The 18,380-nt window shown below is 35.0% G+C and overlaps 1 protein-coding gene across 4 annotated transcripts in view; it reads left to right on the top strand.

Annotated features, from left to right (window-relative positions):
- The window catches only part of LOC149770039 (peptidylprolyl isomerase domain and WD repeat-containing protein 1-like), a 66,867-nt gene that overhangs the window by 21,229 nt on the left and 27,258 nt on the right, over positions 1-18,380 (top strand). For 3 of the 4 annotated variants that reach the window (XR_016418980.1, XR_016418979.1, XR_016418978.1), the window contains 3 exons: positions 5,947-6,000; positions 8,328-8,571; positions 9,439-9,505. Coding sequence is in view for 1 of the 4 variants with exons in the window: in XM_089949488.1 (XP_089805614.1) it covers positions 5,947-6,000; positions 8,328-8,438 (165 nt within the window). In the remaining 3 variants the exon portion in view is untranslated. Of the gene's footprint in view, positions 1-5,946; positions 6,001-8,327; positions 8,572-9,438; positions 9,506-18,380 lie in introns of those variants that run through there. The other variant, XM_089949488.1, reaches the window with a different exon arrangement.

Below are 18,380 nucleotides of genomic sequence, written 5' to 3'. Positions count from 1 at the left end.
TCAGCTTCTCTGGATTTGCCTGTATAATTTTGTCAAAAGATTTCATTAATCATCTTTACCATATGTTGGGGTCAGAGATCAATTGACCCTAGGCAGTGTTACTTGTGTAATTAGGAGAACGGGTTATAATTTTCATGGGGAATCCTTAGAAGGATACCTGAGGTAGAGGTCAGATGCTAAGCATGCGATCCTATCACCTATTCTCCTAACGTAATTTGATTGAGGGATGTATTTGATGGAGATAGCAGACTTTTAAGTAAATTATGCTTCTCAGAGAACACTTACCCAATCGCATTACTTAAAAAGTCTCCCAACCACCCTGCCATATAAGCATTCTCTATAGTATATGGCTCATCTAAAAACTAGTGACACCTGGCAGTGGCAAGATCGGGTAATGGGCAAGAGTTATCTCCCTTTGATTGTTTGTGTGTGTGTGTGTGTGTGTGTTTATGTATATATATATATATATATATATATATATATATATATATATATATATATATATATATATATATATATATATATATATATATATATATATATATACACAGAGAGAGAGAGAGAGAGAGAGAGAAGATAAAAGAGACAATTTTTGTTCTTTAGTAGAGCTGGATACATGAGATAACAGGGAAATATTCCTAAAGTAATGTGATTGAGTAGGTGATCTTGGAGAAACATAATTTACTTTCAAATTTGCTTTCTGTAATGAAGGCAGTAATTGGAAGTAAAGTTTTTACTATCAATATCTCTGATACATCTGACCTTTGCTGTACTCAGTAATAATGTCAAATTTTATTTCCATCTTTTTTAAAAACCATGCTCAGTTTCAAAGTTACATTACTGCATAATGATGTATACAATGAATCTTAAACCTAATGAAGAAAAAGGGTACTCAGAGTGGCTGAGTGGTCTAAAGCACTCACTGTTACGGATCAGATGGCATCTCATCTCTGCCTGTGTGGGTTTGAGTCTCAGGCTCGGTCAATGCTTTTTCATGAGAAAATGTGTTGGAAAACGTCATTAAATCCCATAATAACGATAACAATCAAGAAAAGTGCTCTGTATTTAACAATTACCAGTATGTTTCCATTATCTTAAGAATAATTTGTACATTGATAATTGGGGAAAAATATGAAAGTCTCAAGATAAGAAAAACTAAATAAATAATTTCAGTTGTTACTTCTGCGAACAAGACTCCACCCAATACAATTTGATCAAGTGCTGTTGTTGTTGTTGTAGGGTTTAAAGCCATTTTTCAGCACAAGATAGGCTATACATGGCAGCCAGTATTAATGGTGGAGGAAGAACCCAGAAAAAAACCGGAAGGAACCACTGACCCATGGGAAGCTTCTGGCAAGCTTTCTCACATGCCCACATTGGCCGAACCCGAGACTCTAACCCACGCAGATAGCGGTGAGATAGTAGTGATCACTTTAGACCATTCGGCCATTCGGGGCCCCATTCCTGAATGTTGAGCAAATATTGTTGGCTATTAGTGTAGAGCAATATTGTTTTGTTATTATTGTAGTTGCTAACATATTACATTTAGACTCAATTATCCATATTAAGAAGTTGCCGTGAATAAAAAAAAAATTTTGTGGTCAAAAAAGACAAACTACAAAATGTGTATTTTGATGGTTTTAGAAGCTGAGCAAACAATGTGAAATTACTGAAATTATGTCAGTAGTGGCCCAAAGGCATTGAATCATTGGAACCAAACTATGTTTAAAGTAACATGAACAAACAGCAGACTCCAAAAGTGGAATTCAAGCAATAAAAAGTCCAAGGTAAAATGCTTGAAGACATACATGTACACAGAACAGAAAAAAGGGTCAGGCCATTTAGTAAGTATGCAAGTGGAAAAACATTGTTTTCCATACGCCATTAGAAGTTAATTTCTCCACAGCATCCATTATATCATCAGTATCATCATCTTTTCAGATTGAATGGAAATGCCCACTATTATGCAAATTGTGTTGTGAAATGAGTATTTATGGTAGATATGATTGTATTTACTGTGCAATAAATACCCTTTAGTTTTTATGTGTTGGTTTAGCTTTTGCTTCATATATAGCAGAATTTTGTCTTATTCACAGTTTCTTTGTTTAACTTGTACTGCATTGTGCACAAGTTGAACACATTATGTCTATCGATAATGCCTTATATATTGCCTGAAATTCTTAGCCATGTGTTTGCCAAGGCAATAAAATCTATCAATAATTATTTTTGCTAGCATTAACATGTGACTTGGTATTTTTTAAATATTTTTTAATGCTTTTAAAGAGGCGTCCGAGGTAGGACTTCATTATCTACTCGGAACTGGAACTGAAAGATGTTTTGGCTTCAAAAGTTGTAAATCCCAATTATCCCCTGTTTTCTAATGTTTAATGTCATTTTTCAAGTTAGCCCAAAAAGTTTAATGGACGCAGACGCCAGCACTTTTCATTTGTACACAAATCATGTACACTCGCGTAAGATTCTCTTTATGTTGTGGTTGTTTAAATTTGTTTCTGAATGAACTAAAACAGATGTTTCGTGGACTGCCACATAGCAGCTGCTTTGGCACATTCCGCGTTGATACAATGTTTAGGATTTAGGCTAGCTACAGTATATAAAAGACGCAAGTTAACGTCCTTACAAATAACATACAAGTGACAAGTCATATACTCTCTTCTTTAGCTGGTGATAAGAATGGCAAAATAAAATATACTTACAGTTTTTCATCCTGAATTTCCTCAAACAGCTTTCTAAGTTCACCATAAATAACAATATTTAATGAATTTCCAGGAAAATGTCACTAATGCAGCACATTAATAAACACATATCAATTAAATAAGTTTTGTCAAGTGAAATTCATCTTTTAGTTCTATATTTTAGTTTTGTTTAAGTGTAATCATCATAAATGCAATGTACCCTCTTGTATTCAAATGTGAAATAGGTCACTCCAATTGGACAGCTATGCCACAAGTGATTCTTTGAAAATGTAATTAAGTGCTGACCATGTTTTGATATCTTGTTATATTTTACAGAATCTAGTTTCAGTGTTGATGGTTGGTTCAAAAAATAAATATCCATAGTTTTTGAAAACGGTATCTTGTTTGGTTGTGAATCAACAACAATAATAAGCCATGACATAATACACAGTATTTTTGCATACATGTGAAGGTTGTTGAAACCAGTTAAAATAATGTTATTGATCTTTCAAAGGTTGAGCATCTTGAAAATGAAAACAATTTATACAGAAAATTAAACAAATTCTTTAGAAAAGTGCTTTATTGACAATTTTTTAAATTTTATTTATTTCCTACATGATTATATTTGGTTATTAAACAGCCCAGTTCCCCCCCCCCCATGGTTTTCTTGATGTCAAGCAGTGACAGCATTACTTATTTGTTGGGAGGTCCCTCAGTAACTCATGTCTATAGCAGTCTGTGGTCTTGGACCCCACAGTGCACGAGTTATCAAGGGAGAGGTTCACATTGGGCTCCAGAGGTCCTGTTTTTGGTTGCTTTCCAAACTTCTTTCAAGAACAACCCTTACAACAATCTTCCTTATCTTCATAGCATCTGTGAGGAGAAGTGGTGAAATTCATGCTTTACCAGCAGAAAAGTGTTATTTATATTTTCAGTGCTAATTAAGATTCTTCTTCGCAATTCAGGATTGCTAGCTTTGAATCAGCTACCTTTGGTAGTTCTTGTTCCTGTTGACATCTGTAGTCTCAGTCATATTTGTGCTGGAGAAGATCAAGATAGACTTCTTTGCCCAGTTAGAACTTTATAGTTCTGTCTAACGTAAGAGAAAGGATCTTAACTTTCGCTTTCTCTCTTTACATGGTGTTTGAGATATTTCAGTAGCTACCATGTCAAGGTAGACTGGTTGGACTGTTAAGAGAGCTTATCATTCTCTCGCTCATAACAATTGATGCGGGACCCTGAGTGGCCGAGTGATCTAGAGCGCTCATCATTCCAGATTACTGCCATCTCACCTATGTCTGCGTGGGTTTGAGTCTCACCCTTGGCAAACGTGGGTACGTGAGAAAGCTTGCCAGTAGCTTCTCATGGGTTAATGGTTCTTCCTGGGGTTTTCCAGGGTTCTTCTTCCACCAGTTATCTTTCAACATATGCAATATCAGTAAGAGATTTACTATTTGTATAATTTTTACTCAAGATGTTAATGTCCCTCAGAATCAAGAAAATGAGGATCTGTGATTGTCAAGAAAACACAAAAGCTGCATCCCTTATCCTCATGAAATATACTGAATATTATATTATTCAGTGAAGATAGTTCATTTGATAAACCAGAATCTTATTAATCCATGAAACGTTGAGAGTGCCACTACCACTTCCACAACCAATAACTTTCCCACTGGGGCTGTATTGATGACCTGAAATCATTTTTTCCCCCCATTTCATGACTGTTTTCCCTTCATTGGTGCAAAAAAAATTTATGTGACAAGGAGAACTGACTGATAGAAGAATTGATGCGCAAAGTGCATACAAACTGATGGGCATGATCAGTCACAATATATCTGGAAACGTCAGGTGCATACAGACTGATGGGCATGATCAGTCACAATATATCTGGAAAAGTCAGATGTATACAGACTGATGGGCATGATCAGTCACAATATATCTGGAAAAGTCAGATGCATACAGACTGATGGGCATGATCAGTCACAATATATTTGGAAAAGTCAGGATTAAAAAGTCCAGAATGATTTGGAGTCAGATTTTGTACTGTAAAATAATATAAACATGAAACTTTGATCCACTGGAGGCAACTAGCAGGTGGGAAACATATACATCTCATGAAGGTCTTGCCTTGATATACTTGATCTTGATGTACTCTAAGATTTCAAAATATCAGATACATCTCATGAAAGTTTTGACTTGATATACTCGATGTACTCTAAGATTTCAAGATATCAGATATGTTTCATGGAAGATCTTGATTTGATATACTCGATATACTCTAAGATTTCCAATATCAGATTTGTCTCACCTAAGATCTTGACTTGATATACTCGATATACTCTAAGATTTCAAAATATCAGATTTGTTTCATGGAAGATCTTGACTTGATATACTCGATATACTCTAAGATTTCCAATATCAGATTTGTCTCATAAAGATCTTGACTTCATACACTCATTGTAGTATAAGATCTCAGAATAGCAGATCAATCTCATGAAGATCTTGTTTTGATAATCTCATTGTACACTAAGATCTCAAAATATCAGATGTCTCATGAAGATCTCAACTTGATACACTCGATGTAGCATAAGGTCTCAAAATATCAGATATTTCTCATGAAGATATTGACTTGATGCACTTGATGTAGTATAAAATCTCAAAATATCAGATATGTCTCATGAAGATCTTATGAGATCAAAGTTATCTCTGCACGCCTTGCATTCATATGCAGTAATTTGATCCAAGACATAATGGAAACCATTGGTAGGCACATGCATTCAACCTTCTCAAGTTTTAATCTGCATGATCAAGCTTTGCAGAGACAAGAATTTACTCTGGTAGGTCCACTGTCTGCTGTCTGTCTAGATGGCCACCAAACTAGTCTGACTAGCAGAACCTCTTTATGAGTGAGCTAGGTGCTGTAGTTGAATTCATCCAGATTTTTCACCTTAGTAAGGAAATGTCTCTATTTTCTTTAAGCAGATACTATCATCACATGTTACATGAGCATTGACTTTTTTCTCTTCATCTGTATTTTTATACAAATTGCTGGATTCTTTAGCTAATGAAATTAATTTTCTCAGACTAATATGATTGGGTATATATTCATGGGGAAACATAATTTATTTGCATCAGGTTGATATTAGTATACATCTTGATCTCCATTTGTGAGTAATAGTTGCATTAGTTTTTACTTTTATTTTGCAGTTCTTTTGAATACCAATCTTAATCTTAAATATATTTTGCTTTTCAGTTTTTAATGAAACTGGGTATTTTATCTTGTACTCAATCATGCTTGGAATTAAAGGTAAATAGTTTAATCAGTTGAGATTTATGTCTCTATAGTGATCTAATGAGATTATTTTTCATTTTCCTCTTTTTTAAAAATTCCAGCATATAAAAGTGTTTTTTTTTCAAAGAAATCGCTAGCCTTTATTACCTTCAATTCATTAGAAATAATTTTTGTTGTGCCTTAAATTTATTACCTTCTTTGTGGAATTGTTTTGAATGTTGTTGAATCGCCTGACAAAATAAATATCAAGTTGAATTGAGTGCATGAAATGGGATAGGTTCATTACTGGTCTTTAACAGGACAGGTATGCCATTATTTGCCTGCTTAAGATGGATCACTATACCAGCAACATAAATTGCATGCACAGGTATCTTATTAATTACTAACAAGTAATAAAGTTTGTTATGTTCTTGGATAAAATGATTTCTCTGTTATAATATTTGAATTTAGTTTACCTGGCCAGTTCTTTATTATTACATATTCCAAAGGCTTTGTTATAACATTCCTTTGTTGTAATGTTTAATTGATTATTTCATTTGATTTTTGTGAAGGTTAATGCTTTTGTCACCTTTGCAGAAGTTAAGTAAATAATGATGGTCATTGAAAGAACTAAGAAGTGTAATTATTAACCTTATTCATAATTGGCAGAATAGAATCACAAATTTCTGGTTCAGTGCAATTAATGCAAGGAAAGAAATATTTTTGTCTTATACTCTTTGACCAGATAAATTTGAAATGTATTTTAGCTATCATTCTGTACCTATATGTTGAAGATATGAGTGAAGCTCTGAATTACTCACCTGATAAGGTTTATGAACTTCTGTATGTTATTGAAAAACATAACAACCAAAAATTTCAGATTAATAAAAAACTGATGACTGTTCACAATTTCTTTCCATCCAAAGAAATAAAGAAGTAATTTTCTAGTCCTTAAGTTTTTGAAAAGAAATGTTTTCATATAAAAATGATTTTTATGATTCACCAACTGGTACATTTAAATACATATTGACCCTATCAGTGCATGGTAAAGCTGCTGGTTATCCTTTTTTTCCTGAGAATATACTTTTATAACAAACGTATGTTGTTTGAAAATTGAATCACCATTACAAACAATTTCAAATACATTTTTCAAAGAATAATCATGCCAGTCTAAATTGTTACTACAGGTATGTCCATTGTAGTTGAGATGGACTTATATATGAACTTTTGAAAATTATGCAATGAATTTTTGGTATTGAACATTTCTTGGTAATATAAAAATCACTCAAAGTGTAATAATAATAATTTGCTCACCTAGGGTGAGTATCAAACTTGGTACAATAAAATGTTAATAGCAGTACTTTAGCAGCTGACAAGGAAATTAAAACATACAAAATTGTATGATCACAGACCAGAAAATGTGGCCAAGAACCGGGAGTTAAACAGCGTGTAGGATTACATTACCTAGACCAACCATGGGATATAGAACAGAAGTCCGTACATTGTGTTAATAAGAACTTATAAGTTGAGTTAAACTGCAAATTGCACAGACCCAGATCTGCAATAATGTGCCAGCAAATCTGGCTTTATTCAGATTTTTAGGAGTAATCAGTAGAACAGGCAACATAGACCCTGATCTGCTGGCACACTATGCAGAATCTCATTTGGTCTGTCTTGCTTGTAGTTGGACTTTACTTCTAAGAGAGAATATATGGTATATCATAGACCGAGTGGTACCAGGGGACTCCCATTTTGCAAGATAAGAACAACAAGAAAAATTACTTTGCTAAAGAAATAAGACTTGTCTGGGAATATGTAGAAAGAGATTGCACAAATTGTGGTACGAGTGTTAAGAGTTATACCACGCAAATTAAGCGGCATGCTGTAAAAGTTGGGAATGGCACAAGATCCACACTTATTAGCGAAAGCAGCATTCCTCAGAATAGCATGGATACTAAGGAAGTCCCTGAGATCTAACCATTATGGTTGGATAGTGGACTTTATGCTAAATACTTTACTGACTACAATGGAATATGTTGATAATGACTCTGATTAAGCCAGTAAATGGCAGTAATTCAGTACTAATTTAGGTTTGAATAATAATAACATGTTTATACACAAAATGCTGTTTATAATAAATCAAGATGTAACAAAATTTGGTATATTATGAAGCATTCTAATTTTCTTTTGGGTGTATTATATAGTAGTTTTCCTTGGTTATATCAAAACTCAGATATCTTTTTATGTTTTGGTCACTTAGGCTTTGTTGTGTCTAAATATTACTGTATATGACGTTCCACTGTGTATAGAATGATAGTTTAGAATTAGCATTATTTGGCTAATTGTGTTTTACTTCCTTTCAGTTATCAACCTTCACACCAACAGGTGTGTTAGGATCCTGGGGAAGCGAGAGAATGCACTGTTTCTACAACTTAGCCTGTTTCAGGGGTCAGGGAAGAAGAAGCCAGGTGTAACAGACATGGAAACTGCTGCATCAGAAAACCCAATACTGCAAACCATCAACCTCGACCCCATTCTCTTTTGTACAGCCTTTAAGAAAAACCGCTTTTACATTTTTACCAAAAGATCACCAGATGATACAAAAAGGTGTTACATGTATCTTTCTCTGTATGAAAATTAATTGCTGCAAATAGGACTTGTACAAAACTACAGTATTCACCATGTAGCTGCTGCAGTGATGCACGATCAGCAGTTCTTCTGTGTACATATTTGAAAGAATTTGTGCAGTATACAACGTTTGGACCTCTGATCCAGTCAGATTATGGTTGTTTGTCAATCAGTCTATCTGTTTGTTCTGTCTGGTCTTCATGGTAGATCTTACTTCATTTCACCCATCATAATCAAAACAATATTGTGAATTAAACTGGTTCAGTACAAAATATTTGTGACACCTTAATCAAAACAACATTGTGAGTTGCAATGGTTCACTCTCTTGTAATATTAAATTAGTATTTTTTATATATGTTTAGAACAGACTGTAGCATTTATGTTTCATGCTGATTGCACAGCAGGTTTTAACAATTCTAATTCTGCTAGATACTCTTAAATTATCTGTCAAGACTGAAAACATGTATGTAAATAACTGTGCCGTAAGATTTACCGATTTAGACCATTTTCAGGTTAAGTTTGCTTTTTCAAATAGTAAATGGGACTTCACAAATATGATTGCTTTTGGGAAGTGGTCTTTATTTGGATGTGGGTTTTAGTTAAGGGTTTACTGTAGGAAAATAGATATTCTTCCTTTTCATTTTGTGATTTTGCTATTCATGTATTTTGAACAGTAATGTGCCTTGATACCCTTTTGCCAATGTTAACAATGGAACACCATTTCATTCATTAAACTGTACTTAGGTTATAAATGTAGTGTTGGATGTACTTACATCCATTTTGACCATTAGCATGAAAATCAGCTATTGTGTTGTTTTCAATGGTTTGTTTACTTTCTCGTTCCAGTGCTGATTCAGAAAGGAATGTGTTCAATGAAAAACCATCAAAAGAGGAACTTGCAGCAGCAACTCAGGTCAGATGGAACATCATTGTTACTTCTTCAAATGCATTACCATATATGCTCACTTATAAATTGTGTCCAACTGCAGAGACCTAGATCTGCCATTGTATATTGTGGCAGCAGATCTAGGTGTATGCAGCCTTTCAGGAGTAAACAGTAGAATCAACAGCATAGACCCTAATTTAGCTATTGAAGTTATGAAAAGTCATATTCTTGCCAGGAAAGAAAACCTACATTGGGGTAGGATGAAATGGATCAGATTTGTCTTTGGTGCTTTCTAATCTGGATAAAAGTGACTTATAAATTAATTAGCAGAAAGAGTGAAAAAGAACAAGTTTTTTAAAGTTCAGAGTATAATATTTTTTCTTACAATTCAAAGTGAAAAATTAAACATAAATTAGAGTATCGTGTATGAAATCCTGAATAGTCCTTACAGTTCCATCACAAGTCCAAGAGTATCGGGTATTCTAAATGAGTTCCAGTGGTATTCCAAATGAAGTTCAAACTGTTGTGCTGATGTGTCAATAGTCTTATTGAATCAGAATGATATAATCCAAAATGTCACAGTAATTCCAAAATACTTAATCCAGAGTTTATGAGTAACTTGTAATGCCAGCGGGAAATTGAAGCAAATAAATCAAATCCTCTCAACTAATAATTGAGCACAACTGTTTCTTCTTCAGATTTCAAGCTAGAAATATCTAATTTCAAGGTCATATGAAAAACTAAGATGCAATTCCAAAAACCATAATGAGGTTCCTCAATCATTTTGAAATCACTGACTTTTCAACAAGGTGAAGTTGAAGTACTTTAACTGCCAGCCAATGATGAATTAGGTCACCCTATTTTTACGCAAACTCATGTCCTGATGTTTACTTCAATTAATAGTACATCTCACTATGTTGAAACCAAGCACTATGTTTAAGAACGACTTCATCTAAAAGTACAAACCCCCAGTTGCAAAGAAAAAGAGTATTTAATATATGGTTTAATCTTACAGTCTGTAATCAAGAAAATTAATGCACATGGTATAGAGATACGTTACAATCACTACTGGTCATTGTCATGCATGGTGAATTTACTATGTTCACAGTCATTTCAAGAAACTGGGTCTTTGGAAATAAGGAACTTTTTCTGATCTTCATATACAAGGTTTTCATTGCAAAATCACTTATTGCACACCTGCTATAATTCTTGTAATATTTTACACACAAAAAATAATTATTTATGTTGACCATATATGGAATAAAGGGATCAAACAACAGGTCTGTCTGTCTGACGTACAATACTTGCTAGCCTAACCACAATGTTAAATAAATAAACATACACTTTTTCTTTCACTTCCCTCTCACCCCTGAACCTAATTATAACAGTAAATAAAATTACTCAAAAGTATTTTTTTTATTTATTAGTGATTATTCAAGACATAGAGTGGTAGTAACTGATGATTGACAGTATTTGGTTCTAACCCTTCTTTCAAAGAGGAGACCACTCTCATCTTACTTTTCTCCTGGCAAGTTAAAATACATATCATTTTAGCAAGGAAAGCTGGATTTGCAAGGTAGTTGATATTCTCCAAATGTGTTTTGAGTAGGACTGTATATACTGATGTATAACTTGAGTCCCACTGCAAACAATACAAACCTTTATCTGTCATCATATAATGCACCGTCCATCAGAATAGGGTCTTTGTTGTTTGTTTCATTGATTACTCCTAACAAACTGCATGTGCCCAGATTGGCTAGAGCTTTCTGCAGTGGCTGGGCTGGATCTCTATTGTTTTTGTGTGTGTGTGTGTGTGTGTGTGTGTGTCTGTGTGTGTGTGTGTGTGTGATTCAGATTTTTAACGTATCTTTAACAATTTTTCAGTCATATCGCTATGATGTCTACAGTGTGGCAGTTTATAGTGATGTCAAGTACTGGGGCATCATGCCGCAGGCATGTAGCATCATGTCCCACCAAATCATATTATCCTGACACCTGGCCGACCAGTCCAAACACTAACCTCTTAATACTGAGCGCCAAGCGAGGCAGATGTTAGTACCATTTATGTAAGTCTTTGGTATGACTCGGCCGGGGATTGAATCCATGACCGCCCACATCATTCATTGCTGCTAACAAACTGCATGTACCCAGATTGGCTAGACCTTTTTGCAGTGGCATACCTGGGTCTGTACAGTTCGCAGTTGGATTCATGAATATATATAATACTAAACACCTTTTAATTTCTCCTTCAAGTACATTTCCTAATGACATTACATTAGGAATATTAGCCTGCTACCTTGCAAATCTGGCCTACTAAAGATGAAAATTGTCTTTATCAATCTCATAGGGTCAAGGGCAATAACTCTTACCCATTATCTCTCCTTTCCACTACCAGGTGTCACTAGTTTTTAGCTTCGCTACTGTACTGATAACATCATACATTTTACCTCAGATAATCCAAACCATTTTAGTGTTCAGACTGGACCATCCAACCTTCGTTTTGCATTTTTTGTGTGGGACAATCACTCTTTTACATTATTTTTCTAATATGTACCAAATCTGAGTGAATATGTCAACTTTTGTGGGCTTTTTCTATTAAAGATTATGTTAACCCACACTATCATTGACCTTCATTATGTCATTTACAAGTTAGCACGAAACAGTTGGCCCCAGTTACTATCAAAGGCCAGTATTCCATGACATGAGACACATTCCAGCAACTTTTTTGATCGGACAGTCTGGCCAACCAGGATTTACGTGCATTTTAGAGACAGATCTGTCCATTTAGCTGTACTGTCAGTGACATACCCTCACTCTGATGGAGATTTCAGTAAGAAATCTGTTCATCTTGCCAAGCCCTTGGAATGGCTGGTATCAGTGATAGCCGGCCAGTCTTACTACCAGCATCCAGGCCGACCATATGATCAGCAAACCAGTTGGTTGTTCTGACAGTACCGGACTTCCAGAAACATATGATAAGTTCTGTTCTACTCCAAGGCAGAAATGATCTTCTCTCAGTTTTACATAATCTAGGCTTTCTAGTCAACTGAGAAAAGTCCAACCTCCATCCATCCCAGCCTGATGTTCATCTGGGTATGGAGTTTATCACCAACCTGAATCTGGTATGGCATCATCTGGATCATTGAACTCATCAAGTCCATTTCCAACAGGACATGGATTTCACTGAGAGAGTTCTTGGAACTCCTCTGATTATTCAGTGTGTTAGAGGACTTAATCCCACTCGGCCATAATTTTATGCACCCCTTGAAAATGACGTTGCATGTACAATGATGTCCTTTTTCAAGTCCCCTCAATCAAACAGTCATGATCATGCTTGAGATACGATCATTCCTACGTCAGGTTTGCTGACCAGGGGATCCCAGTGGAGAAGCTTTTAGCCCACACTTTGCTAAAGTTATTATCATACAAAACATGTTTCCTGATAGCTTTAGCTTCAGCATGCCGAGTGAATGAGCTACATACTTTTTCCATCGACCCGAACTATCTTCAGTCCGAATTAGTTTGGTGCTCCTCTTGGCACAGCCATGCTCTGTAGCCAAAACTAGGTTACTATCTGTCTGTAATCAAATTTCATCATTGACTCACACTCCTCCTTAGGACTCCTCCATAGGTCAAGAACAGCAGCCATGAAAGATCCTGTTCACATACTTGAGCACTACTTGAAATGCATGGAGACAATCCATTGCATGTACAAATGCTTCTTTGTTCCAGTGAAAGCCAGGAAACAGGATTTCACAGGGTTCAAACACTACCTTGAAAAGTACTTTAATTTCGATTCATCGTTGAAAAGTACTTGAAAATAACTTTTACCTTGAAAAGTAATTGAAACTAAGCCTTGGTCCTTGAAAAATATAAAATTAATCGACAAACAAATGTACAAAAGTTTCTTTTGATACCATTACATCATGTAATAAAAATAAAACTGTTGGCTATTGGGTGGTTTACAACACGTGACCAATCAGATATTTATAATTGCATGCGGATCTGATTATAGAGAACATTAAAAGTGCATGAGTCTTTTTCAACGATCATGTTTCTTCGTCAATTTATTTTTTGTGGCAGGACACATCTTTGTACTTTAAATCATGGTGAATCATCTATTCAAACTCGAGAAACAAAATATAATGAAAACTATACACAAAAATGCTCACAATTCGTTCTTATTTTACGTCCAAGCTTCTGATTTTCGGTGTACGATCAAAAATTCAGCAGTCTGCTGGAAATGTATTATTGACTATTTCAGCGTTGCAACTTAAATTTAGGTGTAAATTACAGCTGTAAACATGTTGACAGAAAGGCACCTTTCTACACAATGTGCTTACATCTACATATAAATGGACCTGTACAATTTTGATGAGCAATCATGTGACAGCAGATAAAACAATTAGATGCAGCAACATGCGGCATACTTTCGCAGCAGGTGATTTTAAGATGCCATGTGAATGCATCGTATCATGCATCAAAGTTATTCCAAAAATCGATTTTGTCCAACACGGACAACTTTCGGTATACATAAATTATGCAAATTTCTATATACAAGGTCAGCTGATGTGTTCTCATGAAGTGTGTCGGAGAGAGAAGGTGGGCTTTGGCAATCTCCATAAACTCCATTCACACATGCCAAAGGATAAACACATGTATGTGGCATTAAAAATGTGGAAGATTTATCTGGGTGTTTTTCTGCGAGAGCTTACCCATTTCACATGGAACAGAATACTTGGGAAGTGTGTGTTCAACCGCAATTGGTGTCAGAAACAGTAATTAATTTTCCATATACTTGAGAGTGAAATAATCATGAATTATACCTCCATAATGAAACATTCTACAAATTTGACTTATACAGATCTGAATTCAATTGTTTTTGATAGAAGTAAAGTATTGTTATTCTTCTAAGATTTGCTGGTGTTTTTATTCTTTATTATAAAGTCTCAATCCCATTGCACAAATATAAGGAAGCTCCTTTCAGGAAATTACCACATTCCCACTAATCCTTTAAGTGGTCATTGATGTATATACCTAAAGTACACTGTGCGTTGGGGTCCTTGAAAAAATTGGATAAAGCCCTTGAAAAGTTCTTGAATTATGTCACAAGAATGGTGTGTGAACCCTGTTTCACCTTTCAAGCCATTCCTTCGTGACTGAAATGGGTTATAGGCTTGGCATACTTGGAGGTCTCAAAGCAGTTGCCTAATGAAGAATACTGCTCATGGGATTGGAGTGCTCTCTGCAAGCCTACCATTTGAATATATAATATTTCAAATCCGAGGTTTTAATAGAAGCTGTTGACTGGCATGCAGAATCAACCTTCTTGAGTGTTAATCCCAGAGATTTAGCTTCACAGAGGCATACCTCGAATCTGGTAGGTCCAGTGGCAGCAGCCTGGATGACCATCAGACCCAAGTCAAACAATAAAGACAGACTATCAGCTTCTCTGGATTTGCCTGTATAATTTTGTCAAAAGATTTCATTAATCATCTTTACCATATGTTGGGGTCAGAGATCAATTGACCCTAGGCAGTGTTACTTGTGTAATTAGGAGAACGGGTTATAATTTTCATGGGGAATCCTTAGAAGGATACCTGAGGTAGAGGTCAGATGCTAAGCATGCGATCCTATCACCTATTCTCCTAACGTAATTTGATTGAGGGATGTATTTGATGGAGATAGCAGACTTTTAAGTAAATTATGCTTCTCAGAGAATATTTACCCAATCACATTACTTAAAAAAGTCTCCCAACCACCGTGCCATATAAGCATTCTCTATAGTATATGGCTCATCTAAAAACTAGTGACACCTGGCAGTGGCAAGATCGGGTAATGGGCAAGAGTTATCTCCCTTTGAGTGTTTGTGTGTGTGTGTGTGTGTGTATATATATATATATATAGAGAGAGAGAGAGAGAGAGAGAGAGAGAAGGAAAAAGAGACAAATTTTCTTCTTTAGCAGAGCTGGATTCATGAGATAACAGGGATATATTCCTAAAGTAATGTGATTGAGTAGGTGATCTTGGAGAAACATAATTTACTTTCAAATTTGTTTTTTGTAATGAAGGCAGTAATTGGAAGTAAAGTTTTTACTATCAATATCTCTGATACATCTGACCTTTGCTGTACTCAGTAATAATGTCAAATTTTATTTCCATTTCCCATCTTTTTTAAAAACCATGCTCAGTTTCAAAGTTACATTACTGCATAATGATGAATACAATGAATCTTGAACCTATTGAATCATTGGAACCAAACTATGTTTAAAGTAACATGAACAAACAGCAGACTCCAAAAGTGGAATTCAAGCAATAAAAAGTCCAAGGTAAAATGCTTGAAGACATACATGTACACAGAACAGAAAAAAGGGTCAGGCCATTTAGTAAGTATGCAAGTGGAAAAACATTGTTTTTCATACGCCATTAGAAGTTAATTTCCCCACAGCATCCATTATATCATCATTATCATCATCTTTTCAGATTGAATGGAAATGCCCACTATTATGCAAATTGTGTTGTGAAATGAGTATTTATGGTAGATATGATTGTATTTACTGTGCAATAAATACCCTTTAGTTTTTATATGTTGGTTTAGCTTTTGCTTCATATATAGCAGAATTTTGTCTTATTCACAGTTTCTTTGTTTAACTTGTACTGCATTGTGCACAAGTTGAACACATTATGTCTATCGATAATGCCTTATATATTGCCTGAAATTCTTAGCCATGTGTTTGCCAAGGCAATAAAATCTATCAATAATTATTTTTGCTAGCATTAACATGTGACTTGGTATTTTTTAAATATTTTTTAATGCTTTCAAAGAGGCGTCTGAGGTAGGACTTCATTATCTACTTGGAACTGGAACTGAAAGATGTTTTGGCTTCAAAAGTTGTAAATCCCAATTATCCCCTGTTTTCTAATGTTTAATGTCATTTTTCAAGTTAGCCAAACAAGTTTAATGGACGCAGACGCCAGCACTTTTCATTTGTATACAAATCATGTACACTCGCGTAAGATTCTCTTTACGTTGTGGTTGTTTAAATTTGTTTCTGAATGAACTAAAACAGATGTTTCGTGGACTGTCACATAGCAGCTGCTTTGGCACATTCCGCGTTGATACAATGTTTAGGATTTAGGCTAGCTACAGTATATAAAAGACGCAAGTTAACGTCCTTACAAATAACATACAAGTGACAAGTCATATACTCTCTTCTTTAGCTGGTGATAAGAATGGCAAAATAAAATATACTTACAGTTTTACATCCTGTATTTCCTCAAACAGCTTTCTTAGTTCACCATAAATAACAATATTTAATGAATTTCCAGGAAAATGTCACTAATGCAGCACTTTAATAAACACATATCAATTAAATAAGTTTTGTCAAGTGAAATTCATCTTTTAGTTCTATATTTTAGTTTTGTTTAAGTGTAATCATTATAAATTCAACGTACCCTCTTGTATTCAAATGTGAAATAGGTCACTCCAATTGGACAGCTATGTCACAAGTGATTCTTTGAAAATGTAATTAAGTGCTGACCATGTTTTGATATCTTGTTATATTTTACAGAATCTAGTTTCAGTGTTGATGGTTGGTTCATAAAATAAATGTCCGTAGTTTTTGAAAACGGTATCTTGTTTGGTTGTGAATCAACAACAATAATAAGCCATGACATAATACACAGTATTTTTGCATACATGTGAAGGTTGTTGAAACCAGTTAAAATAATGTTATTGATCTTTCAAAGGTTGAGCATCTTGAAAATGAAAACAATTTATACAGAAAATTAAACAAATTCTTTAGAAAAGTGCTTTATTGACAATTTTTTAAATTTTATTTATTTCCTACATGATTACATTTGGTTACTAAACAGCCCAGTTCCCCACCCCCATGGTTTTCTTGATGTCAAGCAGTGACAGCATTACTTATTTGTTGGAAGGTCCCTCAGTAACTCATGTCTATACTTATAGTGCAGTCTGTGGTTTTGGACCCCACAGTGCACGAGTTATCAAGGGAGAGGTTCACATTGGGCTCCAGAGGTCCTGTTTTTGGTTGCTTTCCAAACTTCTTTCAAGAACAACCCTTACAACAATCTTCCTTATCTTCATAGCATCTGTGAGGAGAAGTGGTGAAATTCATGTTTTACCAGCAGAAAAGTGTTGTTTATATTTTCAGTGCTAATTAAGATTCTTCTTCGCAATTCAGGATTGCTAGCTTTGAATCAGCTACCTTTGGTAGTTCTTGTTCCTGTTGACATCTGTAGTCTCAGTCATATTTGTGCTGGAGAAGATCAAGATAGACTTCTTTGCCCAGTTAGAGGTCTAACGTAAGAGAAAGGATCTTAACTTTCGCTTTCTCTCTTTACATGGTGTTTGAGATATTTCAGTAGCTACCATGTTAAGGTAGATTGGTTGGACTGTTAAGAGAGCTTATCATTCTCTCGCTCATAACAATTGATGCGGGACCCTGAGTGGCCGAGTGATCTAGAGCGCTCATCATTCCAGATTACTGCCATCTCACCTATGTCTGCATGGGTTTGAGTCAAACGTGGGTACGTGAGAAAGCTTGCCAGTAGCTTCTCATGGGTTAATGGTTCTTCCTGGGGTTTTCCAGGGTTCTTCTTCCACCAGTTATCTTTCAACATATGCAATATCAGTAAGAGATTTACTATTTGTATAATTTTTACTCAAGATGTTAATGTCCCTCAGAATCAAGAAAATGGTGAGGATCTGTGATTGTCAAGAAAACACAAAAGCTGCATCCCTTATCCTCATGAAATATACTGAATATTATATTATTCAGTGAAGATAGTTCATTTGATAAACCAGAATCTTATTAATCCATGAAACGTTGAGAGTGCCACTACCACTTCCACAACCAATAACTTTCCCACTGGGGCT

This window comes from Sinohyriopsis cumingii, unplaced genomic scaffold (genome assembly GCF_028554795.1).
Source record: "Sinohyriopsis cumingii isolate HCF-2022 unplaced genomic scaffold, ASM2855479v2 utg002817l, whole genome shotgun sequence".
NCBI lineage: Eukaryota > Metazoa > Mollusca > Bivalvia > Unionida > Unionidae > Sinohyriopsis > Sinohyriopsis cumingii.
Note: the sequence above shows the minus strand (reverse complement) of the source record. Positions and strands in the feature narration are given on the sequence as shown.